The sequence below is a fragment of the Phodopus roborovskii genome, unplaced genomic scaffold (assembly GCF_943737965.1).
Source record: "Phodopus roborovskii unplaced genomic scaffold, PHOROB, whole genome shotgun sequence".
Classification (NCBI taxonomy): domain Eukaryota; kingdom Metazoa; phylum Chordata; class Mammalia; order Rodentia; family Cricetidae; genus Phodopus; species Phodopus roborovskii.
Genome location: NW_026125554.1, coordinates 5,609,652 through 5,635,376, shown reverse-complemented (window position 1 = coordinate 5,635,376; position 25,725 = coordinate 5,609,652). Strand labels below are relative to the sequence as shown.

General features: G+C 47.2%; 1 protein-coding gene across 1 annotated transcript; it reads left to right on the top strand.

The window, feature by feature from the left end:
• Nucleotides 1-6,540: 6,540 nt before the first annotated feature.
• Nucleotides 6,541-25,667, top strand: Acer1 (alkaline ceramidase 1). The gene is made up of 6 exons (XM_051177645.1): nucleotides 6,541-6,706; nucleotides 20,455-20,569; nucleotides 20,656-20,797; nucleotides 21,375-21,512; nucleotides 24,868-25,005; nucleotides 25,226-25,667. The coding sequence occupies exons 1-6, from the start codon at nucleotides 6,614-6,616 to the stop codon at nucleotides 25,392-25,394; spliced, it is 795 nt and encodes a 264-aa protein (XP_051033602.1). The 5' UTR covers nucleotides 6,541-6,613; the 3' UTR covers nucleotides 25,395-25,667.
• The last annotated feature ends 58 nt before the right edge of the window (nucleotides 25,668-25,725 follow it).

Here is a 25,725-nt window from a genome sequence, read left to right as displayed (position 1 = left end):
TGGGAATTAGCAATCCTGGCAAAAGAGGCACCACTGCTACAATAGAGAGCCCACTCACTGGTGGCTCAAATCTCTCATCTCTGGCTGGCCTGTATTGACCAGGCTGTCACTCAGAAGATGGAGGCAAGAGGATCAGGAGTTCAAAGGCAGCCTTAGCTACTTAGTGAGTTTAAGGACAGCCAGGGCAATAGGAGAATTGAAAGAGAAAAGGGGTAGGAAGAGAGAGAGAAAGAAAATTGTTGCCTAAACTTTTCTCTGGGAGATATGAATCATTGTCACTGTCTTGGACTCCTGGAAACCACCCCACCCCAGTCTCTCGTGGTGAGCATGGCGTTTGTTGGGTCACTGGGAGCATGGCAGATGGAACCCTGTACACACTGGTTTCCCACCTCTGGTGCCCCTTGCACTGAGACCACATGTGACTGTTCAGAACGTCATGCAGTTGTGGCAAGTGCAGTAATGGGGAGGCTGCTGCAACCCCACATGGTTTATTTGTTTGGCTTTTTTGTTGTTTGGTTGATTTGGTTTTTCAAGGTAGGTTTCTCTGTGTAGCTCTGGCTGGCCTGTATTGACCAGGCTGGCCTAGAACCTGCAGAGATCCATCTGCCTCTGCCTTCTGAGTTCTGGGATTAAAAGTGTGCACCACCACTGCCCACCATCTACTCCCACTTATTAAAGTCTCTGTTTGGTTTTTATGCCTTTTCAAGACTGAGTCTCATGTAGCTCAGGCTGGCCTGCTACTGGCTACATAGCCAAGGATGACCTTAAAGTGCTGGAATGGCAGGTGCATGTCATTGCATTACCTTCTAAAGTGTGTCAAGTTTGTGAGTTATGTGGACAAGACTGTCCTATAACGCCTAGACAGGAGCGGGCAAGAGGCCTCAGCTGGTAAGCCTGAGGGCCTGTGTTCATCCCTGGGACCTGAATGAAAACAAGTAAAAAGGTCAGGAAAGGACATGACTGCTCCTAGGCATGGTGGAGAGAGTTTATTGTGGATCTGTGGGTGAACATAGCTGGAGTCAGACACATGCAGAGTGGACAGGGCCCTGAGCCATGTGAGGAGGAAGGAGGGGAAAGGAGAGGGGGGAGGGAACCAGGTGCAGCAGCCACGAGGCCAAAGGTACAAAAGGGATGGGTAACCAAAATGTCTCAACTGTATATGGAAGAGCCTCTGGGCTGCAGTGTTCAGGGTAGAGGGCGGGGTATGCCAGACTTTGTTACAGGTAGGGACTGAGGGATGCTGGGAGAACCTGAAGGCCAGGTCCTGCTTTGATATATTAAATAGGGACCTCAGCCGTCTGTCCCAGGTTTAAGACCTAGCACCACCCATAATGTCTGGACCAATAACTTCAGTTGCCCTTGGACTGCCACACATGCACACATAATGAATAAAGGAAAGGAAGGGAAAGACAGGGATAGAGTCAAGCTACCTCCGACACAGTGGGGTCTCCTCACTCAACATAGCCAAGCCTCCACCTGCTGAGTTTTGGAACAGGTGTGTGCCACCACACCTGATACCAGCTGGGATTTCTGGCTGATGGCTAGTTCAAATGTTCTGGGTGTGTTGGACTGATTACAGCTGAACTGCCTACTGCACAGGGGAAGGAATGGCCGTGCATTCTTCCCTTCTTGCTCTCACGGTATTTTTTTTTTTTTTTTTTTTTAAGATGAAGTTAAATTTTAAAAAAGAAAAGGGCTTGTTGGGCCTGCTGGCACATGCTTGTCATCCCAACACTTGAGATGTGGAGGCAAGAGGATGGGGAGTTCAAGGGCATCACCATCACTGGGAGATGGTATCTGCTTTGAGGGTTTTGTTTTCTGCTCTGGCATCCATGTGAAGGTATGGCACAGTGCCTGTACCCACAGCACTGGGAAGACACAGACAGGGGGATCCTAGGCTCACTAGCCAGAAGCCCCAAGGTTCAAAGACAGACCCTGTCTCAAAAAAAAGCAAGGTGGAGAGGCTAAGTTCAGATCCTGGTACTCATAAAACAAGCCAAGGGCGTCCACAAATGCAGCTTTCCCTGGTTCTGGGAAGAGCAGAACCCTGGATGAGAAGAGCAGAACCACTGGGGACTGCTTGCTTGCTGTGTGGGTGAGACATCAGCCCCAGGTTCTAGAAGAAAGGGAGGAGAATGATGGAAGAAGTTAACAGCACTCCCTTCTGGCCTACTTACATACAGAATAATAAATATTTTAATTTTTACAACAAAAGAGGGAAAAGAATATGTCTCATGGCATATAAGTGCTTGTTGGCTGGGCAGTGGTGGCCCATGCCTTTAATCCCAGCACTTGGGAGGCAGAGGCAGGCCGAATTCAAGGCCAGCCTGGTCTACTGATTGAGTGCTAGGGCAGGGTCCTCCAAAGCTAAACAGAGAATCCCTGTCTCAAAGAACAAACACAAACAAAGTGCTTGTTGCTCAAGTCTGATTTCCCAGTCCAAACCCTGAAAGCCATGTAAAGGTGGTGGGAAGAGAGAGCTCACTGCACACAGCTACCCTCTGACCTCTAGGTATGTCCTGCAGACCACACAGGTATATCACAGAAGCACACACACCATAACACACACACACGTTTAAAAATGAGGAAGATGCCTTTAATCCCAGCACTTGGGAGGCAGAGGCAGGTGGATCTCTGAATTAAAAAAGATAGGGGGCAGTGTGAACAGAGACAGACCCAGAAGGACAAGATGTAAATAGTATCAGACACCTCACATATGTGCATATATATATATATATATATGCACACATACACACTATGTACAATATATACACATGTATGCACATATAAATACACATATATATATGTGGTACTTTGTAATTGGCCCCCATAAGCTCATAGGGAGTGGCACTGTTTGAGAATGTGGTCTTGTTGGAGGAGGATGGGCTTTGAGGTTTCCTATGGTCAAGATACCACCCAGTGTCTCAGTCCACTTCCTATTGTCTTCTGATCAAGGCGTAGCCAGCACCATGTCTGCTTGCATGCTGCCATGCTCCCTGTCATCATGATAATGGACTGAACCTCTGAAATGTAAGTGAACCACTCCAGTTAAATGTTACCCTTATAAGAGTTGCCATGGTCATGGTGTTTCTTCACAACAATAGAGCCCCAAACTAAAGCAACATGTATATATATGGATACACATATGGATACAGTGCATATGTATGTACATATACATCTCTATGCATACATATATACACATACACACATAATACACACACACATGCACAAATATACATGTAGGCACACATATGCATACATATATACATATGTACTGGTTGGTTTTGTGTCAACTTTACAAGCTCCTGAAAAAGAGCCTCATTTGAGAAAATACCCCCAAGAGATCCATCTGGAAGGCATTATTTTCTCAATTAATGATCAATGTAGGAGGCCACAGTCCACTGTGGGTGGTGCCATCTCTGGGCTGCTGGTCCTGGGTTCTATAAAAAAAGCAGGCTAAGCAAGCCATGGGGAGCAAGCTAGTAAGCAGCATTCTCCATGGCCTCAGCATCAGCTCCTGCCTCCAGGATCCTCCTCTGTTTGAGTTCTTATTCTGACTTCCTTCAATGATGAACAGTAATATGGACATATAAGCCAAATAATGCTTTCTCCCCAACTTGCTTTTTGGTCATGGTTTCAGTGAAGCAATAGAAACCCTAAGACTATATACATATACATACATATACACACATGCACATATGCACACATATACATACACAATACATATACATGCATACATACACACATATACACATATGTATATACACATGTATACATTTTTTTCAGTACTGGGATGGAACATAGGACCTTTGAAGATTCTAGCCATGGACTTGCTACTGAGCTGCATCCCATCTCTATTTTTGTTTTTATGGATTTATTTTTTGAGACAGGGTCTCATTATGTAGCCCAGCCTGGAACTCTTTGTGGCACTGGCTCGCTTTAAACTCAGAGATCCACCTGCCTCTGCCTCCAGAGTGCTAAGATTAAAGGTGTATGCCACCATGCCGGGCTAAAATTTTATGTTACTGTATTTTGTTTATTTATTTTTATTTGTGTTTTTATTTGTTTGGTTTGTTTTCCAAGACAGGGTTTCTCTGTGTAGCCCTGGCTGTCCTGGAACTTGTTTTATAGTCCAGGCTGATATGCCTGCCTCTGCCTCTGGAGTGCTGGGATTAAAAACATATATCACCATTGCCTGGATATTTAATTTATTGTTTAAATAGCATCTCACGTGATCTACAGCAATAGAGAATTCATCTCCTCCTTCCTCAGCATTCCAAGTGCACAATATTTCTTTTTAGCATCATCACATTTTATTTTACTTTACTTCTGTGGGAAAGATGGAGCCGAAGCTCTCATGAAGTCATAGCAAGCTCTGACACCACAGCCCTTAATGAATATTTACTGGGTGATAAGTGCTGCTCCATCTGCTGAATCGTACTGTAAATAAAATACAAAAATACCATAGTGTAAGCCTAGAATCCCCCAGTGAGGGAATGGGGGTGTGGTCAGGGGTGGAGCCCCGCCTAGAATTCCCCAGTGAGGACATGGGGTCGTGGTCAGGGTGAAGCCCCATCAAGATCCCCCCAACCCCCAGTGAGACACTCATCCTCATCATTAACACCACAGAAACAGAGAGAATTCTTACACACAGGCAGATAACAACCTAAAGCCTGTTACTTGGAAACCTTAGGCAGGGGGATGGTATGTTGGAGCCCATCCTGCATTAAATAGCGAGACAGGTAGAAAACCAAGACTAGCCAGGCGGTGATGGCAGATGCATGCCTTTTATTCCAGCACTCCAGTGGCAGAGGCAGGCGGATCTCTGTGAGTTTGAGTCCAGCCTGGTCCTGTATCAGGACAGTCAGGACTGTAGAACCCTGTCTCAAAAAAAAAAAAAAAAAAAAAAAACCCAAAAGAAAAAAGTCCTTCTAGTGATCTGTGCGTGGTGTCTTCGACGTTCAAACTCACCAGGCTGCACCGCAGGAGGACTCAGTGGAAAAAGGCACTTGCTGCCAGCTTTGGTCATCAAAGCCTCATCCCTCACATGGTAGAAGGAGTGACTCCTGAGAGGTATCCTCAGAATACATAAACAAACAAACACAGAAATGTAGGCTCTGGATGTTTCCAAGTTCCCTCATGGAATATTCCAGAGGGCAGGGTCACACAGGAAGGTCTCCAAGAGAGCAGAGCTGAGCCCCAAGGTGATGGCCTCTGCTGGTTGCCCCAGATCCAGGGAGACGTGCCCCGGACTCTCCATGGGGACCAGGTGATTAGGTCTGTTGGGTCAAGAGTTGAATCTTAACCAGTATGGGAAATCACTTCTGTCACCTTAGCATTAAGAAGGCTGAGACAGGAGGATTGCTGGTTTCAGGCCAGTCTGAGTTATACCATGAAAGTCTGTCTCAAAACACCATTTTTTGTTTTTTAAGCCAACCAGACTTTTACTACCATGTAACATTATTCCATGTCTGAGTTTATCTGTCTGAGAAACAGGAATTGTTGAACCTCTGCAGACTTATTATTTGGTGGGTTTTGTTTGCTTGTTTGTTTGTTTGTTTGTTTGGTTGGTTGGCTCTTTTGTTTTTTGAGACAGGGTTTCTCTGTGTAGCCCAGGCTGACCAGGGAACTCACTTTGTAGGCCAGGTTGGCCTCGAATTCACAGACACCCTGCCCTTGCCTCCCAGTTTATTTGTCTTTGAGATGGGGGGGGGGTCTCATTAGCTCAGTTTGGCTTCAGATTTACTATGTAGCCTTGAACTCTGAATCCTCCTGCCTCCACCTCCCAAATTCTGGGATGACAGGTATGTGCCATCACTAACTGCCATGCCAGGCATGGAACTCAGGGCTTCTTGCATGCCAGGCCAGTCTTGAAACATATTTTAACTTACATGAATGAGCATTTGCTTGTCTGGTGCCCGCAGAGGCCAGGAGGGGGAGTCGGGTCCCTAAAACCAGACTTAAGGATGGGTGTGACTATGAGCCACCATATGTGTGCTGGGAACTGAACTCAGGTCCTCTGGAAGAGCAGCGATGTTTGTAACCTCTGAGCCATCCTTCCAGCACCCCAGCCCTATTCTTACCTTTCCTTTGGAGACGAGGTCTCACTTTGGAGCCCAGTCCAACCTTAAACTCCCCATCTTCTGCCTCTGCCTCTGAGATTCCAGATGACAGGTGTCCCCACCACAGCTGGTTCTGTGGGTGCTGGGGTAGACCTCAGAGCTTTATGTGTGTTAGTGGAACACTCTACCCACTAGGTACTGCTCTATCCAACCCCTTATTACCACAGTATTAAAGTAGTCACTCTCCTCATGTCGTGCTCCTCAAGTGCCGGCTTGGGTGGCCTCCTCCCTGCTCATTGTCGCCCAACCCGAGCAGCACCACCCCCTCAGCCTCTCTGCCCAGGGCGGCCTTGGTGCCCTACCACCGTGCACATCTGCCAGGCTACCTGGTGCAATAGGGGAGCCGCCCAGCAGGTTTTTCCTCTCAGCCTGCTCGGGGGCCTTGAGCTGTTCTGTCCCCACCTTGCCTGGGCTGGGCATTCTGAGTCTCGCTCACACAGCTGGCGCACCTCTGCCAAGCACAGGACACCAGCACCAGCACCAGAGCAAAGATGCCCAGCATCTTTGCCTACCAGAGCTCTGAGGTGGATTGGTGTGAGAGCAATTTCCAGTACTCGGAGCTGGTGGCTGAGTTCTACAATACGGTAAGGGCCTGGGTAGGGGCTCTGGGAAGGGTGGGATGGGGTAGGCTTACTGAATGTTGGATTAAAACACAGCTCCTCTACAGGGTATGTTTGAGCAGTTGACTGTGTGTGTGGCCAGACAGATCAGCTTGTATCCATTCATTCATCTGGTATAACTGCGATCAATGGCAGGTTTTTAGAGTGAGGTTGGACCCAGGCAGGCTTTCTGGAGGAAATAAGAATGCCTGGGCTCTTATCTGCAATCCCGCAGCCAAAGATGATGAATGTATCCTATGTTTACCTTTTATGATCCTATTTGAACCACTCTGAATCTTACCTTCCTGTACCTGATAATGCACTACACCGGGAGTACTCAACTCTCAGTACTTCATACACATCGACGGTGCTGGAGAAACTTGAAAGATGCAGTCAGGTAGAGGAGGCTACTCGAGCTTATTGTCACTGCCTGGAACACAGATGCTTAGCCCCGGGAAGCATCATCACTTCCCTTTTCTGAAGACAGGTTCTGGAACGTGCAGCCTGGGCTACCTGCCATGCATGTCCTCTGGTGTTTGGATCCCAACGCTGGAACTGGAAACCAGCACCCACCACACCCAATACTAGCTTGTACTCAGTGTTTGCCGTGTGCACTTTGGACAGACCTTTCACCTCCACAATCTAATCTGATCCACACAGCCTCATGGAGAGACGGGGAGACGCCATCAGGGGTGTCTCATTGTGTAGCAAGTGTTCCCTGCGATGAAGATAGGCTGGGAACTAGCCTTGTACTTAAAGCTAGACTTAGAGTTTCAGCTTGACAGATTCAAGATGTACTTGTGTGTGTGTGCATCTCTCTCTCTCTCTCTCTCTGTGTGTGTGTGTGTGTGTGTGTATGTGTGTGTTTCCTTGCAACAAAAATTCAGGAAGGGTTGGTGAGATGACTCATAGTAAAGGCGACTGCCGACATCTGAGTTCAATCCCTGGGGTTGACATGCTGAAAGGAGAGAATCAACTCCTCAAAATTGTTATCAGATCTCTGTCCCACCTTGAATCCCTCAGTGAGGTGCTGGAGCGTGGTCAGGGTGAAGCCCCACCTAGAATCCCCCAGTGAGGGACTGGGAGTGTGGTCAGGTTGGAATCCTCACCTAGAATCTCCAGTGAGGGCTTTGTTTCTGTGTCCTCAGTTTCCATCTAGGTATTGAGCCAGGTTGAAACTACCATTTTCAGACATCAGAGAGGATTAGGTTTCTACAGATAAACTTTCTGCTTTACCAAAAGCCATTCTTGTCCAGAAAATTCTCTGGCCGTCTTGGTCCACTCTGATGGGTCCCCCATAAAAGATCTCTAGAGTGTACTAAGTCAGTTTTGGCTGGGCCTTGGCCTCTCATCCCCAAATGTCCATTGTGCCCCGCCTCAGCAGCCTTAGTCATCAGGAGAGCCTATCATACCTGAAGGGAGAGAGCGATTTCACACCCTCAGCCACGGGGACATTTCCATATGCAGTCCAGGTGTTTCACAAAATGAGAATAAAACTTCCTTCAGTATGAATCCAATTAGCTTTTGTTCTTTCATTTTGTGTGGGGCCCAGGCTAGCTTCAAGTTCAAGATCCACAGCACCCCCACCCTACCCAACTTCAACCTCCCAGATGCTATCAGAGGCACCTGCCATCACATCTGACCTTATTTTTAATTTTTCCTAATACATTTCTTATCCATTTATTTATTCTCTGTGTGCAAACTCCCTCATGTGGAGTTGGGAGATCCAATGCAGACCTAGCTGGGGAGAGTTTCTGGCTGTGTGAACTGGGTCTTTCTCCAGGGTTAATTTCCACTGCACTAGGGCAGAGTGCTCGATGGTTATGTAAATGAGCCTAGATAAGGTTGTAAGCCAAAACAACTTTATTGACAGAAGCCAGGTGTGGTGGTGGCCCAGGACTGCCACCCTGCAGGAAGGTGAAAGGCAGGCAAACTTAGGTGGTGACTTCCAATCTAGCCTGGGCTACAGTATGAGGTTGTCATAAGGAGAGGGTAGAAGGACAGGAAAGGAAGAGAAAGGAAGGAAAGAAAACCAATCATGTGTACACCTGTCATCCTAACACTTCAGAGACTGAGGCAGGAGGATTCTCCCTAAGCTACATGATGAGTTGGGGGCCAGCCTGGGCTACAGAAGACTCTGTCAAAAAAAGAAAAAGAAAAAGAAAAAGGGAGTGACGAGTTTGTGCCCCCCCCCCACATCCCACAAGAGACAGGGTTTCTCCATTTACCCCTGGCTGTCCCACCTACAAATTTGTTCTTAGTGGGTTGTCCCCTTCCTGTTGCTTTATGGTGGCAGTTGGCCAGCCCCAGAGTAAATAGACTGTGGGAAGGAACTGTGGTCCAGCCTTGGTTAGTCAGTGCACTACAGCAATCTTTTTTACCTAAGAAATCCCCTCAATAGACAGTATTTATAAACCAAGTCAGCCTGAGTCACTTTTGCCTGGGACACACGGATGGATGCAGATGCTGGAAGCTGAGACAGTGTTCATGACATGTATGCAACTGGTATATTCTGGAGCCACACTGTGCATTTGAGTGTGTCATTCCAGCACTGGGCAAGCTGAGATCAGTCAGGAACTGAAGGCCCTCCCTTCTTTGCTATGGAGAGTTTGAAACCAACCAGGGCTACATGAAACCCTGCCTCAAACAAGATGGAGAGCCACTGAGGAATGACACTTGAGGTTGTCTGCTTGTCTTAGTTAGGGTTTTTATTTCTGTGAAGGGACACCATGACCACAACAACTCTTATAAAGGAAAGCATTTAATTGGAGCTGGCTTACAGTTTCAAAGATTCAGTTCATTATCACCATGGTGGGAGGTATGGTGATGTGCAGGCAGACAGGGTGCTGGAGAAGGAGCTTGGTCAGCAGGTAGCAGGAGACTGAGGCACACTAGGCCTAGCTTGAGCATATGAGACCTCAAAGCCCACCTCTACAAGATACACTTCCTCAAACAAGGCCATACCTCTTAATAGTTCCATTCCCTATGTGCCTAATGGAGGGCAATTTCATTCAGATCACCACTGGTCCACACACAAAGACACACAGACACAAAAATAAAACAAGCAACTGCTTTTGCATGCTACCAGAAGGCAACCCAGGAAAAAGTCTAATATTTTTACAGTGATTTCATGAACCACAGCCTGCAGTTGCAGAAGATGGCTTTGAGAATGGATCATCTGCATTTATTACAGGGTCTGGTTCATAGCCTGGGCTAGCCTCTAACTCAAGATCCCCCACCTCAGTTTCCCAATTGCTGAAATAGCAGGTGATGCCACTGTTTCCAGACAGAATTTCTCTGTGTAGCCGTGGCTGTCCTGAAACTGGCTCCATAGACAAGGCTGGCCTTGAACTCACAGAGATCCACCAGCCCCTGCCTCCTGAGCACTGGGATTAAAGGCATGCATCACCACTGCCCAGCATTTTCATTCTTAATGATTTTTTTTTTTAAAAGACAAAGTCTCTCTACATAGCACTGGCTTTTCTGAAGCATACTATGTAGACCAGGCTGGCCTCAAACTTGCCAAGAACCTCCTGCCTCTACATCCAGAGTGCCAGAATTAAAGGAGTGGGCCACCATGACTGCTAGAGAAACTTTTAAGTTACATTTTGGAAAGGCTTATTTTAGCCAGGAATGGTAACCAAGCCTTTAATCCCAGCACTCAGGAGGCAGAGGCAGGTGGATCTCTGTAAACTCAAGGCCAGCCTGGTCTACATAGCAAGTTCCAGGAGAGCCAAGGCTCTGTAAAGAGACCCTGTCTCAAAGTAACCAAAAATTAAAAAAAAAACCTTTAAATTATGTATGTGTGTGAGTGTGTGTGGGGGGTGCCTGCATGTGAGCATGGGTGCCCTGGGAAGCCAGAAGTGTCTGGTCCTCCAGAGCTGGATGTATGGATGGCCATCAGCTGCCTGACATCCGTGCTGGGAGCAGAACTCAGGTCCTTTGCAGAGCACTGCTAGGCACATTTTAATTCAGTGCATGTGAGTCAGTGTGTGTGGCTTGGGACAAGCAGAAGAAACAGCACACAGAAGCTGAGGGTGTGGTCGAGGCACAGGGTGCCTGATTAGTAACTGAGGAAGTGGGTAATGGAAATGGTGGCACTAGGAAGTCAGGATTGGAGTGAAAATGGTCTGAGACCATGGTGCCTAGAAGGTGACTTGAAAGGCTGTGATGCGAGAAAGCATAGCCTGTTGAGAAATGGCAGGTAATGTGGGAGAAGCCAGAGCCCAGGTTGTATGAGGATGGATCCAGGGCCAAATTGGAAGCAACTGGCTGAGGGATACATGATTTATCAGACAACATAGGGCAGGTGGACCCTGTCTGAGTGGTGGCGTCACAACATGACAACAGCCATCAGTTGGGGCACCTAGATAATATATGGACATGGGCCGAAAGAGCCAAGAGCCAAGTAGGACCTATGGGAAGGCCCAGAGGTCAAGGGTGGGGAAGAGCTGGCTTCAGTGAGATTGAGGGTGACCTTGGGATTCATACTAGTTTTCACCTGTTAACACTGGCCCGCTGGCTTTGAGTTTTCTGAGTGCTTGGGGGTGTTTCAAGGCACTCAGGCTCCTAGGGACTGTATTTCTTTACTTATCTGCACGTGTGTGTTTGTGTATCTATGTGTCTGGGTGAGTATGTGCGATACATACTCTTGAGTCTTGAGAAAAAGGCACTGGCTGCCTGGTGCTGGACTTACAGGTACTTGTGAGCTGGGAACCGAACTCGGGCCCTACACGTGTAGCAACTGCTCCTAATTGAGGCATCGTCTCTCCAGCTCGAAGGGGCTGTGAAGATACAGAACATGGGAATCATACAGCCCAAGCAAATACATGGAGGTAGGAATAGGTAGGTGCTGGGGCTCAGGGCAGGGCACATGTGGAAGGGGCCATGGACTGCCATCCACCATACCCTCCCCATGTCCTCTGAGCCAGCTCAAAGCTGCCTACTTCCTGGCTCTTCCTTGAATGCTCTGTATGTACCAAGGCTGGGGGGGGGGGGTCTAGTCCTTTCTGGTCTACTATCTACAGCTTCTGCATTTCTGTTTATCCACTGGTAGAGCAAGAGCAACTGAATACAGGTTAGTTCATACAAACAGACAGATATGGAAGTGGGTACACCCACACTATTCCCTGGCAGATAAGAGGCCAGAAATACATACTTACTACTGAAGGTGTGTACCCCAGCCCATGGAGACAGGCTTCTTTGCGTCAGGTGAGGTTCACCTGGCTATTTATTTATTTATATTAGAGACAGAGACTAATATAGTTCTAGCTGTCCTGGAATTAGATATATAGACCATGCTGGCCTTGAACTCATAGAGATCTGCCTGCCTCTGCCTCCCCAGTGCTGTGACTAAAGGCATGCACCACCACTCCCTGATCACCTTGTGCTGGGTCTTCTGGGAAAATGGCCAGGGTTCTAACCCTTAGCCATCTCTCCACCCCCTACATGACTTTTTAAAGTGGGGTTATTAGAATCTGAACCCAAGCAGGGCGGTAGTGGTGCATGCCTTTTATCCCAACTCTCAGGAGGCAGAAGCAGGCAGACCTCTGAATTTGAGGCCAGCTTGGTCTACAGTGAGAGTTCCAGGACAGCTAGGGCTACACAGAGAAACCGTGCCTCAAAAAACAAAGCAAGACAAAAAATAAATCAAACAATCAAACAAAAAAAAAAAAAAAAAAGAAAGAAAGAAAATAGAATTTTAACCCAGTCCTCACACTCACAAGGCAAGGACTTGCTGACTCAGCCATCTCCCCAGCCTCCCTGGCTCTGAGTTGGTGGCCTCTGTCCTGCTGGGCTCTTGGGATGGATGGAGACACCCAAGCCAATGGGACAATAGTTTCTTCAGTTCCTTCTTTACCAGCCAAGGAAGAAAGAAGCAGCTGGTGTGTTATGGTCTCTGGGACACAGAGGGGATCCAAATAGAAAACTTTACCCCGGTCTGGTGTTTTGGAGGGAGAGACAGACACTGCTGGTGTCAAGGGGTACAAGAAGTCAAGCAAGGATCCTGGATGGGAGAGTTGAACTTCCTCATTCTCTGTCAAGGAATGAATGGGTGAGTGAGTGAGTGAGTGAGTGAGTGAACTTTTGTTTTGAAATAGGTAGGTCTTAAGTAGCTGAGACAAGCCTCAAACTATGTAAGCAGGCTTGACCTTGAACTTCCAATCCTCTCTCTGCACTACCACACCCAACTTAAAATCACTGAATCTAGCCAGGCAGCGGTGGTGCACGCCATCCGTCCCAGCACTTGGAGGCAGAGGCAGGCAGATCTCCGTGAGTTTGAGGCCAGCCTGGTCTACAGAGGGAGTTTTAGGACAGTCAGGACTACACAGAGGAAACCCTTTCTCAGAAAACAAAAGGAAGTACAGACAGTACTGAAGAGCCTTTATGTTTGTGGTGTGCACTAACCTGGGCAGAGAGGGCATCAGGAAAGAGGCTTGCATGGTGATGCTGTGGGCTAATCCTTCTGTGCTCTGTGAGCATGCATTCCTCTCATTGGTTAATAATAAAGCTGAATTGGCATATAGTCAGACAGAATAAGGCTAAGTGGGAAAGCCAAACAGGGATACAGGGAGAAAGGAGCAGAGTCAGGGGAGAGATGGGAGCCAGCCTCCAGAGGAACTAGACATGCCAGAGAGCAGGTAAAGCCATGAAGCCATGTGGCAAAATATAGATTAATAGAAATGGGTTAATTTACTTGTAAGAGCTAGTTAGTAATAAGCCAAACATTTCATAATTGATATAAGCTTTTATGTGATTATTTGGGACTGGCGGTTGGGACAAAAGAAAAGCTCTGCCTCTGATTACATGATGATTTGAGTTTGATCCTTGGGACCCATAGAATGGAAGAAGAGAACTGATTCCCATAGGTTGGTCATCAACCTCCACAGGCAAATGACAGCCTCTTGCCCCCAATAAGTAAATAAATGGAAATTAAAGAAATTGAAGCTGTTCCCACAACAAACACGGGAAACATGATTGTAATTACCATTGACATTTATTAATACTATCTAATACTATATATTTAACTGAAACCCTCATAAAATTCCTTTGAAGTAGCTACTCTTTCCCATCCACTATACATTTTCCAGCTTTGCTATGTATTCTGGGATGACCCAGATGATTATCAGTTCCAAACTGATAATCCTCCAGCCTCAGGCTTTGAGTCCTAAGACAAGAGACTCTTACCACATTCTAACAAGAGGGAAATAAAGGCTCACAGAGAATTAGTTATTTTCCTGGGGTTACACAGCAGAAAACTGCACTGGAGCCTGGCTCTAAGCCCTTCTTGCTTAACCACTGGGACATGAGGTTGCCTAATCACTGTTTAACCACCACGTGGATACTAATTCCTACAGGTAAGTCTTGTCCTGCTCTGCCTCCAGGTACTCCACCCTGAACCCACAACCCAGGTAGGCAGTAAATGGGAACAAGTGATCCTGCAACAGGGCCAGATGACAGGTGCTGTCTGTGGGAACAAGAACGTAGGACAAAGGGTGTCAAGGTGACTCCTGGAGACAGTCCCTGAATCAGTAAGCCCAACAGGTTCTCACCACCACCTCTCCCTGCCTTCTCCAGACACACAATGATATGTAAATTGAGCTTGTTACAGCGCCTGTTTATTGTTTTACAGTACTGGGTGTGAAACCAGTGACTCTTTAAAGCCTGAGCAACACAAACCTCACTGGGGGATTCTAGGCAGGAGTTCCACCCCTGACCACGCCCCCAGCTCCTCATTGGGGGACTCTAGATGTGGCTCCACCTCTGAGAGATGCCTTGAAGTCCTCTTTCCAACTTCTATTTCTTTTTTCTTTTCTTTTTTTCGAAATAGGGTTTCTCTGTGTAGCCCTCGCTGTCCTGGAACTCGCTCTGTAGAGCGGGCTGGCCTCGAATTCACAGATATCTGCCTGCCTCTGCCTCCCAAATGCTGGGATTAAAGGCGTGCACCACCACCGCCTGGCCCAACTTCTATTTTGAGATTGGGTCTTGTTATGTAGTTCAAGCTGCTTTTATTTTTCTGGGGTCTTTTTGTTTCCTACTCTTTCTTTTTTATTTTTTCACTCCTATTCTTTCTTTGTTTGACAAAGTCATTGTAGCTGTACTTGTTAGTTTTTCAATTTGACACAAGCTATTTGGTCATTGGTGAAGATGGAACTTCAGCTGAGAAAATTCCTCCCTCAGATTAGTCTGTGAGCAAGCTGTGGGTTTTTGTCCTGAGTAGAGATTGATGGGGGACCCATCCACTGTGGATGGTGTCATCCCTCGGCTGGTGGGCCAGGGTTCTGTAAGAAAGCAGGCTGAGCAAGCCATGAGGAACAAGCCAGTAAGCAGCACCCTCCATGGCCTCTGCATCAGCTCCTGCCCCCATGTCTCTTAATGATGGTCTGTGATGATGAAATAAGTCATCTGATGTCCAGGCTGCTGTCAGTAATGCTGTTCATCACAGCAGAGAAAGCAGACTAACGTGGAACTGGTCTATAATTCTGGCTGCCTCACAGGGATATGCATGCTTCTGCCTCTCAGGCTGAGGCTAAACTGCTCTGCCACACCCAGTCTTGTTTTTCTTAATTGTTACTTAAAATAATTTTAAAATTTAAATATATTTTGATCATAATCTCCTCCAAATTCTTCTCCCGCTCCCAATTCATTCAACTTTAAGTTCTTTCTCAAGAAACAAAAACAAATAAACAAACAAACAAAAAATCACCCAAGGAGGTGGTGGTGCACACCTTTAATCCCAGCACTCTGGAAGCAGAGGTAGGCGGATCTCTGAGTTCAAGACTATCATGGACTACAAAGCAAGTTTCAGGACAGGCTGGAACTTCATCTTGAAAAAAATCAAACAAACAAAAAGATAAACAAAAGCTGTCATAAGATATTGGATAAAACAAATCAACAGAAGGAAAAGTGCCCAAGAGCAGGCCCAAAAATCAGAAACCTGTTTATTCATGAAGTCAGGAGTCTTATACAAATACTAAGCTAACAGCCATAACAGATATGCAGAGGACCTGGGGCAGACCCATGCAGGTCCTGCACTTGCAGCTTCAGTCACTGCGAGTTGAAATTAGCCTTGTTTAGTTGATTCAGAGAGCTTTGCTGTCTTGGTGTCCCCCATCACCCCTGGCTTTCACCCTTTCTGCCTCCTATCCTGTGGGGTTCCCTGAGCTCTGAGGGGAAAGGATTTGACAGAGACATCCCATTTAGAGCTGTGTGTTCCAACGTCTCTCTCTCAGCCCCCCCTTTTTTTTGGCAGTTGTCAATGGGTATATTTTAAATTATACCTATTTATTTGTGTGTGTGTGTACGTATGTGCATGCACACACATGCCATGGGGAGCATGTAACCATCAGAGGGTAGCCTGTGGGAGTATCTTCTCTCTTTGCATCATGAGGGCTCCAGGGATCAAACTCAGATCATCAGGCTTGACAGCAAGCAACTTTACCTGCTGAGCCATTGCATTGGCCTGATGCCTAAATCATAGGTTACATATAGATACTGGAGACTATATATACACATACACATATATATGTATGCACACACACACACACAAATAAATGTGTGTGTGTGCAGATGTGGATTGTGTGGATGTGGGACACACATACCATGGCAGATATGTGCAGATCAGGGGACAACCCCTTGGTCAATCCTTGTCATGTACCTCCTTAGAGATGCTTCTGTTTGTCATTTGCCAGTGAGCTGAGCACACTGGACTGGCATGCTTCTGGCGATTCTCCACTCTCTGTCTCTTGCTACTCCAAAAGAGACCAGAATTCCACCTGTGCACTGTCCAGTCTAGGTTTGGGTGGGTTCTAGGGATTTGAACTTGGATCCTCATGCATAGAACTTCATCCACTAAAGTGTCTCTGGGGCTCCCAAGGCCACCCTTATCTTGGTTTCTTCTGCCTCAGCCTCTGGAGTAGCTGGGATCACAGGCCAGCTCCATAGCTCATAGGTGGCCTTTTTAAACATTTATTTTATTTTTTTTTATTTTATGTGCATTGGTGTTTTGACCACATATGTGTCTGTGTGAGGGGAAGGTGTTGGATCCCTTGGAACTGAGTTACAGACAGTTGTGAGCTGCTATGAGGGTGCCAGGAACTAAACCTGTGTCCTCTGGGAGAGCAGCCAGTGATCTTAATTGCTAATTGGCAGGTGTTCTTAACTAAATGGAAATTGTAGCCACAGAGGCCAGTGAGTCCTGGGGTCTTTGGGTCAGCAATTCTAAAGGTGTCTGTGCCTATTTCACAGGTTATATATAGATGCCAGGGAACCAATTACCATTCCAGAGCCTCAAGCTTGGCAAATGAACAAGGTAACAGGATTACTTAGACCCCAAGTGTGGGGGTCAGAGGAAGCCCTGAGTGAGTGTGTACAGTTGACATGACCTCACTGTGTCAGGGTCCCAACACCTCACACCCAAGGAAGGAAGTGGCAAAGCCTTCCAGGGTGGGACTCGGGAACTGCTGAACTTTCCACTGGTTTGAGTGTGGATGTTGACAGTGTATGCAAAAACTAGCAACCACAGCTCCCTCCCCAGAGATCTCTACAGTTTGAGATGGTTCCCATACAGAGCCCTCCACACAGATTAGGTAAACCACCATGCTTAGCTGTGTACCATGTCCCTGCCTCCTCCATTAAGACAAATAAAATAAACGTGCTTGAATAGCTTGGCTATTTCTGGTACATCTCCATCAGAAGGTCCCAGATTTTCTGTAAATGTCTTGTGTGTCTGTCTTTTCTTGATTTCCTTATGGCCCCAGTCAAGTTTCCAGGAGTAGGAGATGCAGGACTTGGCACCCTACCTGTTAACTATGACTCAATTAAAACTCCAGGGGTTGCAGAGATGGCTCCAGGTATAAGCATTCTCTTCAAGCATATGGGCCTTAGTTTGAATCCCCAACACCTGCATAAAAATCTGGGCATAGCTGAGCATGCATGAAACCCCAGCACCAGGAGAGTGGAGACTAATGAATGGATCCTGAGAGTTTATAGGCAGGCAGCCTAGAAGAAATGGAGAGGTCCAGTGAGAGACCTTGGCTCACCAGAGGAAAGCAGAAAGGAGGAAGGCATGGAACACATACCTCCAAGGTGGTCTAGAAGTAGATGGTTCTACATTTTGTAGATTTATTTATTTTGCTTTATATGTATGAGTATTTTGCCTGCATGTATGCTATGTGCACCATATGCATGCAGTACCTGCATATGCCAGAAGGGGGCAGAAGATCCCCTAGAACTGGAGTCACAGGTGGTTGTTAGCCCCCATGTGGTTGCTGGAACCAAATCTCTTAAGGAAATGTCTCAGTTGATGCTCCAGCCTCAAGTAGATGGTTCTAGAACTGGAGGTCCTTTGTGACTCAAAAACACCCACCAAATCGCATGGTTCAGCCAGGCACAGTGGCACCACCTGCCATCCTGGTACTTGTGAGATGGAGGCAGAAGGATCATAAGGCAAGGTCATCCTGTGCTCTCATAGCACAAAGGGAAATAAAACAAAAACACTGCCTGATTCCTTCCTTGGTAATCTGTGTGTGAGCACACATTCGTGTGTGCTGGTACCCCATCACGAACTAGGGAGATCAGCGCACTGCTTTTGTGAGTGAACTTCTTTTTTTCACCGGGGATGGAACTTAGGTGCACAGCCTAGGTGGCAAGCACCTTTGCCTGCTCAGCCCTCCTTGCCAGCTCCTTTTTTGCCTTTCTATTCTGTAGTTCCTACTCACATAGCAGTGCACATCTGTAACATCTGCACTCAGAAGGCTGCGTTGGAAATTTCGTTTACCCAAGGCCAGATTGGGCTGTAGAGTGAGGCCCCACCCCACAAAGAAAGGAAGGAAGGGAAGAGAAGGCATGGGAGAGAAAGGAAAAAGGGGGGAGGGGAGGGACAGGAGGCGCAGGAGACCTGGAAGCGTCTCACTAGCTAAAATCAAGTCACATGGCTGCATGTAGCTGCAAGGGAGCCTGACAAATACTTTCGCTACAATAGAAGAAAGTAGACTCAGATCAGTGCGGGTAAGGTGTTGTTAGTTTCTAGGATTTACCTTGTACAAGCCTGAGCCACATCATCGTTTAGCTGAGGGGTAAGAAGGGAGGATGGTGGTGGGGATCTTGTGTGGTTACTTGCCGTGTTGCTGGAACAAAATACTTAACAAAAGTGATTTTATTTATTATTCATTTATTGGTTTTTCGAGACAGGGTTTCTTTGTATAACTTTAGAGCCTATCCTGGCACTCTCTCTGTAGACCAGGCTGGCCTTGAACTCACAGAGCCCTGCCTGCCTCTGCCTCCAGGGTACTGGGATTAAGGTGTGTGCCACCACCATCTAGCTGGCAAAAGCAATTTAATAAAGAGTTTATTTTGGCTCTCATTTGGAGGCATTGTGGTAGGGGATGCATGCTGGCAGCAGTGTCAAACAACAATCTGTAGAAGTCAGATCTCCCTTCACTATGTGGGTTACAGGGATCTAATTCAGGCTTAGCAGCAAGCACCTTCACCTGCCAAGCCCTCCTGTAGGCCCTCAGGTCCCTTTTATACAATGTTGTAATGTTAGTTTAGAGTCTGTGCAATTTTTTTCCCATAGTCTTTAAATATTCTTTAGATAACTTTCTCCTTACATGATATGGATATTGTGCATAGGTATCACTGCATTTTGCTTGTCTCTCTGTTGGAGACAGACAGGGTCTTACACTGTGACAGGGTCTTGCATTGTATCCCAGGGTGGCTTGGAACTCCTAGCAATCCTCCTGCCTCAGCCTCCAGATCTGTGAAATTACAGGCATGTATCACCACTCTGAAAATTTCTGAAATATGTGTATATTATATTTGGGTTTTGAAACAGGGTCTCCCTGTGTAGCCCTGGCATATCTGATCAAGCTGGCCTCGAACTTGGAGAAATACCTACCTCTTGCCTCCTGAGTGCTGGGATTAAAGGCATGTGCCACTACACCTGTCCTGAATATTTTTAATGCACAATTACTGATCTCACAAGTTTAGAATTTCCTTCTAAGGGGAAAAGGGGGAAGAACATATATGCAAAAGATTTAGTGAGTCCTTAGTGCTCCCCTCACTGGATAAATGAAAGAATCAACAGAATAATGGATTGAATGAAGGATCTACAAATGGTCCAGGAATGGCTAGGATCAGTGGAGGAGACAACAAACTGGCTTAGGGGCAGAGCCCTGCCTGGAATGCCCAAGTGATGGTCAGGGGTGGAGCTCTTCCTTAGCAGTCCATCAAAGGTTCAGGATTCCATTAGTACCAAAGAGTCTCACTGTGTAGCTCTGGCTGCCTGGAATTCTCTATGTAGATGAAGCTGGCTTTGATTTCAGAGAGATCAACCTGCTTCTGTCTCCTGAATAGTAGGATTAAAGGCAAGTCATACTAATGATTAACATTTTTTTTTTAATGATGGGAGGGCTGGGCTTGGTGGCACACACCTTTAATCCCCACACTCTATTTTAGGCAGAAGCAGGCAGATCTCTATGAGTTTGAGGCCAGCCTGAGCCTGGTCTACAGAGAGAGTTCCAGGACAGTCAGGCTCATATAGTGAGACCCTGTCTCAAAAAACAAAACTAAAGCCAGAAAGCTGTTCTGGGAAGTTAACATTTGAGTGATGAACAAATCCTGGTTCGTTGCTGGACAGCCTAGCAGATGGAGCAGCTACGGGTTGGCCCTATGTGGGAGGGAGCTCCTGCCCTGTTCCCCTCTAACCAGCCTGGTTCATGCTCCGCTTGCAGTTCAGCAATGTGTTCTTCCTCATCTTTGGACCTCTCATAATGTTCCTCATGCATCCTTATGCCCAGAGACGCACCTGGGCCATCTACGGAGTCTCGGTCCTCTTCATGGTCATAGGTACGTGCAAGTGTGTAAAGCTGTGAAAACCTTCTGGAAATGGTGCCTCCTCTTGACAGCCTCTGCTTGTCTCTGCCTGCCCACAGGTCTGTTCTCGATGTATTTCCACATGACACTCAGCTTGGTGGGGCAGCTGCTAGATGAGATCTCCATCCTGTGGTTGCTGGCCAGTGGCTACAGTGTGTGGTTGCCCCGTTGCTACTTCCCCAAGTTCATCAAGGGGAGCAGGTACAGCAGGTGCACCCTCTGTGGACCCCATGTGATCTTCCCCTATCCTGAATCCTAAACACAGGACCATTTGAGAGAGCTTCGAGTCCCTTCCTACCCCTAGGCCACCCGTGAATTTTTCTTAGATCCTTCATAACTTACCTGGAATTGGTAACTTACCTGGGCTTCCATGGACCTGTTCCATCGACACCTAGAAATTCAGGAACTTTTTCCTAATTCTAAGCCACCAGCGGTGAGGGGAATTCTAGGAGCCCATGCCAAAGGTCCTCTGCATCCTCAACCTTACGCTGATACCTTCTCCCCATCTTCTGAGCTCTTCAAGCTTCCATGAACCCCTCACCTGACCTTAGCAGGCCTCTTGAATCCTCTTCATCCTCCCAGCCCACTTCAGGCTCCCTTTAGTTCTGGTCTGATCCCTCTGGGTTCTCTTGAATCCTGTTCTTTCTGAGTAGACCTGAGGAAATTCAGAGGCTCTTCCTGAGCCCAGATGGACTCCCCAGAGTTCTTGCTCTGTCAAATCCATTTTGGCTGCCCAAAGTGACCTCGTTTAACACCTGCCCATCCCATCCTCCCTCAGGTACTACTTCAGCTGCCTTGTAATTACGAGCACTGTGATCAGCACCTTCTTGACGTTTGTGAAGCCCACGGTCAATGCATATGCCCTGAACAGCATAGCTGTACACATTCTCTACATTGTGCACAAAGAGTACAAGAAGTGAGTGCTAGGGGCAGGGGGAGTGGTCGGGGTGGAGCCGCCACCTAGAATCCCCCATTGAGAGGGGCTAGTTGCTTAAGTATAAAGCTCATGCTTAACATGTACTAGTATATGGGTTCTATTCCCAGCACCATAAAAAGGATAAATGTTAATGCTTTTGAGAAAATGTGTGGTGGCTGTAGCTGCCTAGGAGAAAGCTTTCCGTTCTCCCTTGGAGCCCTGTACTCCATTGTTCTGCGTTATGAATGTTCCCTGACCCCAGTTTCCTGCAGGGGGCGCCCATTCCCCAATGTTGACCCATTAATAGAACCGACTTCAGAGCAGTCTGCCTGCAAACATTGTCTGCTTTAAAACATGCTTTATATTCATTTATTAAGTTTTTGTTATTGTTGTTTTTCGAGACAGGGTTTCTCTGTAGCTTTGGAACTCTGTCCTGGAACTAGCTCTTTAGACCAGGCTGGCCTCGAACTCATAGAGATCCTCCTGCCTCTGCCTCCTGAGTGCAGGGACTAAAGGTGTGTGCCACCAACGCCTGGCCATTTATTTATTTTTTTTTATGTGTGGAGGTCAGAGGTCAGTCAGTTCTCTTCTTCCAAGGCGTGGGTCCTGCCCATCAAACTGGGGTTGTCAGATTAGCAGTAAGTGCCTTTACCCAGTGAGCAATCTCAGCAGCCCAGAGCTTGTCTTTTTTTAATTTTTAGTTTTGAGGTTTCATGGGCCCACACTGCATCGGGACTGGCTGTGAAGCAGAGAAGGACCTTGAACTCCTGTTCCTCCCTCCTCCTGGCTGAATATACAGGTGTGCTCCAACACATCCAGCTCAAAGCTCATCCTCCTTTCCCTTCGCCCTTACATATGCTTGTTTAGCTCTTTGTTTTGACACAGGGTCTCACTGTGGAGCTCTGGCTGCCCTGGAACTCTCTGTGGAGACTAGGCTTGCCTTGAACTCCTGGAACTCCTCCCAGCCTCTGCCTGTCCCTGTGTTAAAGCAGAATTTAACTTTTTAAAAATAATTATAATCCCCTTCCCCCTGCACCAAGTGCTGGGGATTGAACCTAGGCCTCTTAGACACTAGTCAAGTGCTCTACCAACTGAGCTAGAGCCATGATAATGTTTTGTATTTGTAACTCGTGCTGGGCCTTAGTGATTCTGGGCTACTCAATGGGGCTGACTGAGAAATATTAAAAAGAGAGAGAGAGAGAGTGCAGAGTGAAGAAAATTCCTGAGAGTGGGGCTGGATCCTTGTGGTAAGAGGGGTGGGATTCTCTGAGTATTGGGAGACCTGAGGCAAGGGTATGAGAAGCCATAGGGAAGTGACTAAGGAGAGTGTCCTTCTACAGGGCCCTGTTCCAATCCTGTCAGCTTCTGCTGGGACTCCATATTGGCCAAGCCAACTGGAAATCATTGGCCAATCCTGGCAAAAATCACTGGCCCGCCATACTGGAAACAATAGTCAAACCAACAGTAAACCACAGCTCAAGCCAACAGTGAACCACAGGTCAAACCAACAGTGAACCACAGGTCAAGCTGACTGGAATCCATAGGTTAAGTCAACCTATCCCATAGATCAAGTCAACCATATAAAATAGGTCAAGCTGACTGTGTATCATAGGTTGAGCCAACTAAAATCCATAGGTCAAACCACCCAAAGAGAAATTCCTAGAAAGCATAGGTCACATACACTGTAAATTACAGGTCAACCCAATTAAAAAGCCATTGTTTATGCCAAGAAACCATACAGCAGCACAAGTGAAAACCATTAGGCAAGCCAACTAGAAGCCATTGGCCAACTGACATAGATGTCATTGGTCAAACCAAGTGAATGGCTTCATCATGAGGCAAGTAGGTAGAACCTGTGTGTGTATTGATAAAGGACGGCTTTCTCATCCATCTTCAGACTGGGATTTGACTCTGCAAACCAGAACCCAGATTCTGGTCTTATGTTGTCTCAAGACAAGGCCACCAGAAAAATGTACTACTTCTCTCTCTCTCTCTCTCTCTCTCTCTCTCTCTCTCTCTCTCTCTCTCTCTCTCTCCCCTCTTCCTCTCTCCCCCTCTTTCTCTTTCACACATACACACACATACACCTTAGTGAGTCTTAGCTATTGGCACACAGTAGGCACCATTGTTAGCTTTCTGCTGCTATTGTAGCATAGCTGAGACAGCATGAAGAGTTAAGATTAGTCCCACATGACCCCACAGGACATAGACCTATATAGTCCCAGGTATCTGGGAGGCTGAACAAAAGGATTAGTTTATCCTAGGAGTTTGAAGCAAGCTTGGAACATATAGGCAGAGAGAGAGAGAGAGAGAGAGAGAGAGAGAGAGAGAGAGAGAGAGAGAGAGAGAGTTAGATGTAGAAGGAGGTAGAAACACAGAGGCAAAGTGAGAAAAAGAGCAGAGACAGAGAGAACTATTCTAGGAATTTTTTTCTTATTTTCTTTATTCTTTTTTTTCAGGCAGGACTTCACTTTGTAGCCCAGGTTGGCCTCCAAAATCTCAGTCATCCTCCTGCCTCAGCCTCCCAGGTTCTGGGATGACAAATGTGTCTTCCTGAACTTGGTTTGGGCTAAGTGTTTTTGTCTGTTCGCCTGTTTGCTGTTTCAGCTGATTGTTTTAGAGGTTTGGGTACTGATTGGTTGACCTTATTGACTTGGGTCAGTGGTACTGGGGTTTTCACAATCCCCTTCAAGGACACATTATCAGTGGCCTAAAGACATCATCTAGGCCACAATTCTGAAAGGTTCCATCACCTCCCTACAGGGTGGAGGTAAAGACAGATCTTTTAACAACACATAGGCCTTTGGGGAACACCTCAGAGCCAACCTACAGCAAACCAGCTCCCTAGAAAACACCACTTCTTCCTCCCTCTCTCAACCTATGAGATGCATCTCTCAGAAGAAGAATTTCCCATCAGCCACTTAGCACACTTTCTTGGGACACTGTGTTAGTGCAAATGCACCCATTAATCCTCTTTTCCATCCACCCATCCACCTACCCACCTACCCATCCATCTATCCACCCACCCACCCATCCATCCACTCATCCATTCATCCACCCACCTAGCCAGTCAGCCACCCATCCATCCACTCATCCACTCCTCCATCCATCTACCCATCCATCCATCCACCCAGCCAGCCAGTCAGCCACCCATACATCCACTCATCCACTCCTCCATCCATCCATCCACCCACCCACCCAGCCAGCCACCCATCCATCCATCCATTCATCCAGCAAGCTACCCACCTATCCATCCATCTATCCATCCATCCATCCATCCATCCACACTCCCATCCATCTGTCTGTCTATCCATCTAACCACACCCCACAAAACAGCCATTCTTTTTGTCCCCAGGACCAGCAATGGGGATCTTCGGCATCTGATTGAGATGTCTGTGATCTTGTGGGCTGCCGCACTGACTAGCTGGATCAGCGACCGTGTACTTTGTAGTTTCTGGCAGCGGATTCACTTCTTCTACCTACATAGCATTTGGTAAGACACCTCTTTTGGATCCCAAGACCCCCAAGTCAGAGATCAGATGCCAGAGTTTGGGTTGTAGATGGGAAAGAAGGCCCAGGTATTGGGATATGGAGGTGGTGGGGAGAGGTTACAGCTAGCAGTCTGGAACTATAGATACCACTCAGCATCCACAAGGATACAAGATTGGGTCAGACCATCTATTGACTTCTTTCTACCCTTCCCTCACTCACAGGCATGTTCTCATAAGCATCACCTTCCCTTATGGCATTGTGACCATGGCCCTGGTGGACGCCAAGTATGAGATGCCAGGTCAAACCCTCAAAGTCCACTACTGGCCCCGGGACAGTTGGTTCATTGGGCTACCCTATGTGGAGATCCAGGACAATGACAAGAGCTGCTGAGTTCTGCTGGAGTCTCTGCTCTCCAACCAGCCACTCAGTCTCCTGTGCTCTGAGGATGGAGGACCAGAACTTCATCTGGGACACTGTGGTCACTTTTCCTTTCCCTCATCCACACTCCATGCCCTGCTCTGTTGCCACAAGATGGGCTTTCTTGTGGCTCTGAGTACTAGTTTGATGACTGAGGGTTGGACGCTGCATGACTGACTTGTGTCCTCCTTCTGCCTGTGGGACCACAGCTTCTCCACACCACTGATGTGGTGGGTAAATGGATGCAATGGTGGCTGATACAGCACCCACTTGAAGCGTGATGCTTACTCTCTGGTATCTTGCA